The sequence below is a fragment of the Carassius carassius genome, chromosome 44 (assembly GCF_963082965.1).
Source record: "Carassius carassius chromosome 44, fCarCar2.1, whole genome shotgun sequence".
NCBI classification, from domain to species: domain Eukaryota; kingdom Metazoa; phylum Chordata; class Actinopteri; order Cypriniformes; family Cyprinidae; genus Carassius; species Carassius carassius.
The window spans coordinates 130,001-135,000 of NC_081798.1; the positions used below are offsets into that span (position 1 = coordinate 130,001).

At 34.6% G+C, this 5,000-nt stretch overlaps 1 protein-coding gene across 2 annotated transcripts in view; it reads right to left on the bottom strand.

The window, feature by feature from the left end:
- sos1 (son of sevenless homolog 1 (Drosophila)) overlaps positions 1-5,000 on the bottom strand; it is a 38,937-nt gene that overhangs the window by 6,858 nt on the left and 27,079 nt on the right. For both annotated transcript variants that reach the window (XM_059538186.1, XM_059538185.1), the window contains exons 15-19: positions 4,876-5,000; positions 2,434-2,553; positions 2,194-2,356; positions 1,962-2,079; positions 180-352 (exon numbers count right to left, since the gene is read on the bottom strand). The exon at positions 4,876-5,000 is cut by the window's right edge and continues 98 nt beyond it. In XM_059538186.1, the coding sequence (XP_059394169.1) occupies positions 180-352; positions 1,962-2,079; positions 2,194-2,356; positions 2,434-2,553; positions 4,876-5,000 (699 nt within the window). The remainder of the gene's footprint in view (positions 1-179; positions 353-1,961; positions 2,080-2,193; positions 2,357-2,433; positions 2,554-4,875) is intronic.

Sequence of the window (5,000 nt, forward strand, 5' to 3'; positions counted from 1 at the left end):
ATACTTTTATATTGCAAGAAAACATTCAATCCTCAAATTAATGTACAAACAACAAAGACAGTATATTTGTTTAATGCCTTTTTTTTTATGACTGTCCTTGATGAAGCTTTAATTATGAATTTCTTCTAAGACGTCAGTGTAGTGAATGTGAAACGTTGATCAGAGGATGTGTTTCTGACCTGTATGTCGTTCTCCACACGGAGGCAGTACGGCTGGTTCTGGTACTGCTGGATTTCTCCCGTTATTTCCGCCACTTTCCGCCGTTTGCTGAAGTTGATCAGCTCTTTGCCGTGTCTCTTCAGGAAGTCTGGATTTCCCTCCTCAGTTTTCAGAATATTTGTTAAATAAATCCCTAAAATGAGCAGATCACAATCAAACACAGTCCCATCAGAAACCAAAATAGGAATAAAATAATGATAAAGGTTATTGTGACACACTCATGATTCAGACTCTTTTTTTTTTTTTTGCAAATCTGACTTTATATCTCACAAATTAGGACTTTTATATCTCACAATTCTTTCTTTATTTATTTTTTTACCCATCAGAACTGTGAGAACGTCTGAATTGTAGCTGGAAACAAAGAAAACTGAATCCTGAAGAGAAAAGTCAGAATCGTAAAATATAAACAAAATTGTGAGATAAAACTTTTGAGAAAATTAGTTGCAAAAAAATAAATAAAAACTTGTGATATGCAAACTTAAAGTTACTGGATATAAACAGATTTGCTATATAAATTCACAATTTTGAATTGCATGACTAAACTGAAGTGCAAGATATAAACTTAAAATTGCGAGGTATAAATTTGCAATTTAAAAAAAAAAAAATCAGAATTGCAAGATAAAAACAGAATTGTGAGATAAATTCAGAATTTTGAGGAACAAAAAGTCAAAATTGCTAGCAGGGCTGGGCGATATGGCCAAAACATTATCATGATAAATATTTTTCATATCAGGCGATATCGATAATTATCACGATAAATATCAAATCTTTATTTCTTTCGTGTGTAAAGTCAGATTATTGCTCCAAATGTGAAAGTTGTAAAAACCAGACACTAAATTGTTGTTTTAAACTATTCTTTATAGTCAGAACATTACAAACACTTCACATTTTTTAATTCTTTATACTTTTACAATCATTTTTCCTTAACACAATAAATATCTTAATAGAAAACAACAATTTCTTAGTTCTGCATGTTCTAATGAGTAATATTGTTCCAAATCAAGAAACAGGTTTGTGTTGCCTGATAATATTAATAATATTCAGATGCAGATGTACATTTATGTTCATTATCAAAATCAGTTATTTATCTGTAAATTCAAAAATAAGAAAAAAATTTCAGCTGAAACCACAAATATAGCAAAAAATACTGTAATATGGCTCTATGAGTTGAACAATGCAACCTGTTTGGAGCCCTGCTTATATCGAACATTTATCGACCTCTTGTTATCGTTTATCGAGGAAATTTATATCGCGCAATAACTATCTTTAGCGATTAATCGCCCAGCTCTAAGATGTAAATATTATAATATATACATAGTCCAAGATATAAATTTGAAATTTTGAAGAATAATGTCAGAATTGCAAGATATAAACACAAATGAGAGATTTAAATGTAGAATTGTAAGACATTTTCACAATAAAAAAAAAAAAAAAAATGTAAACAGAATTCAGAGTAAAACAATTCTGAATGTTGACATATAAATTTGTGAATTTTAGGAAAAAAGAGAGATAAACAGAATGAAGAGATTTAAACAGAAAAAGTAGTCTATCTTGCAAAACGTAAACTCAGAATTGAGAGATAAAAACTCACGTTTTTCAACAAAATTTCTTCTAAAAAAAAAGTTTGATTTGTGAGATAAAATGTTGCACTTTACCTTTTTTTTATTTTTATTCCATGGCAAAAACTTTAAAAAACGTGTGTTTCTTTAGAAAGCATGTGTGTAAATAGAAGAAGGACGTACCAAAGAAGGGCACACAGGGCGGGTTGATGGACCTGAGTTTAGCCAGATATTTCTTATAATGGTCTTCACTGAGTTCATGAGCTTCCTCCAGAGTCTTCCTCTGTCTGCTGGGGATTTGCTGAAAAACAAATCACACGCAGGACGAGTTACACGCTGAAGTGAAATCGCTCTAGTACAAGTGAAGAGCAGCTAATCCAACAGTGCTAGTTAAAGCTGATGTAAACGCGCTGACCTCGAAGGTGTGATCGAGTCTGTAGACGGGCGACGAGTTCATGGCGCTCACCACCTCCAGAACGCCGTTGAAGTTATTGAGCTCCTGAAAGACCTGCAGGATCTCGATGATGCGCGATACGACGGCCACACGCTCCTCCACGTTCTCCGTTTCTACGATGCACCTGAGAAACACGAGGAACACTTCAGACAGCAGCACGTGTGTGTGAGCGAAGAGTTAAACACACGAGAGCGAGCGTACTTCTCGAACCACAGCGTGAGGTTGGTGGTGTGGCGGATCATTCGCAGCAGGTTCGGGGAGTTGATCTCCTTGTCTTCTTTAGTCCAAACACTGCCCACCAGCTCTGACGGCTGAACCGCCCTGCACAAGGAGAAAAACACCAGTTATATTCATGTTTCTAGTCTAAAACACTTAGAACAGAAGGTTCCACTTCAAAATTATGATTTAGAGATACATATTCAATACTTAAAGCAAGAAACTAGGAGAATAAGGTGTAGATATCATCATGCTCTTACAGTTGATCAATCACATTAAAGTTGGACTACTGCTTTACAACTTCCATGAAAGTTCTAGTTCTTTACCATGAAAGTAAAGAGGAAAAACTCTTTAGAGATATGTATCGCAATTGAAATCTACAGACGCAAATATATAAAGTGCAATACAATGAACACTTAAATGTGTATTTTGGATATTTTCTTTGCACTTGTCTGAAAGAAGAGACATGATATGGAAGCAAAGTAGACCACAATTACAAAACTAACCAGTGCATGAAAAAACACTGGTTTGGACTGTAGTGTCAAACCTTATGTGAGTCTGTAGATAATTCCAATTCCATATCTTTAAAGAGTTTTTCCTCCACTTCAGCAGCACTTACAGACACCAAACTTAGCAGTTTTATTCCTCTCTATATTCTGAAGGATTCTACTGTGGGGATTTTGGATTTTTCGCTTTATCACCCCATAAATAAGAAAATATTGTCAACCGACAGAAAACATACATTTACACCGTTTTAGGACTAAAATGTTATACAAAACTCAGGAAATATATATATATATTAACAAGCCCCACAGTAAAAACTTTCAAAATATAGAGAGGAATAAAACTGCTAAGTTTGGTGTCTGTAAGTGCTGCTGAAGTGGAGAAAAAACCTTTAGAGGAAAAGGTCTTTAATTTGGAATTGAAGTCTTCAGTCACAAATATATGGAGATTTCAACCTAATTCAAAAAATTGACAGTGCATGAAAAAACTATGGTTTTGTCTTAACTCATGTAAGAGCTTGAACATAAATACAAGCTTCACTCATGATGATTTATTGTAATTGTACTGTAATGTTTCCGGTTTGTTCAGAAATACTGATAGACGATCAACTGACAGCAGCACACCGAAATGAAGTGAAAATCACCCAGAATGCTCCTTTAGTCAAGAGCCGAGGTGTTTTGAGCATGTGGTTTGGTTCAGTGTTTTGGGAGACAAGGGCACAGAATTACTCATGGGAAACATCGCTGAGGTGGTGACCTTGGGTACGACGCTCACAGCCTGTTCCCACAGAGGTGAGGGGAAGTGTGTGTGTGTGTGTGTGTGTGTGTCACAGCTGGACACTCTATTGTGTTACACTGCCCCATTTTCTGAGCATACAGTTGCCAACAGAACAGAAAACAAAAATACAAACAGGAAATCCAGCCTTTCCCCTTGTGAAGAAAAAAACAACAATAAAATATTAAACAAACACAAACCAAGCAGAAATTAACGTCTAGGCCAGTCCATATGTACATGAGCTCCATACAGCTATGTAATTTATATATTTTTTTAAAATGGCCAAAAAAATATTGCAACACACACAAAACAAATTCAGGCTTAAATATAAATTTGTATCTGAATTGGGTTTAAGCTGTTCATGCATTTGGATTACACAGCTTCAACATAAACTAATCAACTTAATGTGAAGCATATGTGTCAGTCAAAAAAAAGAAAATCATTGTTTATTAATAATTCAATTTGATTTGATTTAAATAATCATATTTTAAAATGCATTTTTATTTAAACTGCTTAGAATCAGCACAAATCTTTTAGTAGTATAAACTTAAATATGACTTTGGAAGTGAAACAAGCGATGTTCAATGAGATCAAATGTATGATATTGACATAAACCGGATTTATAGATGATAAATATATAACCTGGTTACTGTATATTTTAAAACACATTCAGTTTATTAGTACCATTACAGAAATCTGAGCTGTTTGATTATGCATGACTTTAATACACAATAACCTAAGTTTATGTAAATAGGTTTATATATAAATGCATTGAAAATATGAGTATTCAAATAAAACCAAATGGATAAATAGTTATTCGTAATTAGTTACTATTAAACAGAAAATCTGTTTTCTTCATGTATGACATTAAGTTTGCATATTCTGCCAGTTTTTGTTTACGTTCCAACTGTATGTTCCAAATGGATGGACATTTTTTACGCAATTCAAATACATCAATCTTAAACCTACATATTTTTTGAGTGGAGTGTACGTATAATGTATGTGGGAATTTGTGGTGGCCATCTGCTTATATGGAAATGAGCAGCGTCAACATTCAGCTAAGTATCTCCACTAAAGAAAAACAGGGTTGTATTGACATGAGGGCAAGAGAGTAAATGGTGAAAAGAGGCCACAGGATGAGGGTCGCACCTGTAGAAGTCTGACTCCAGCAGTGTGAGCTGTCGGGCGATCTCGATGGGGTGAAGGGTCATGAGGTCAAACTGATCTATCTGTCCTGCTTTACATAGGTGCCACTCGATGGGAGGCGGTAAGCT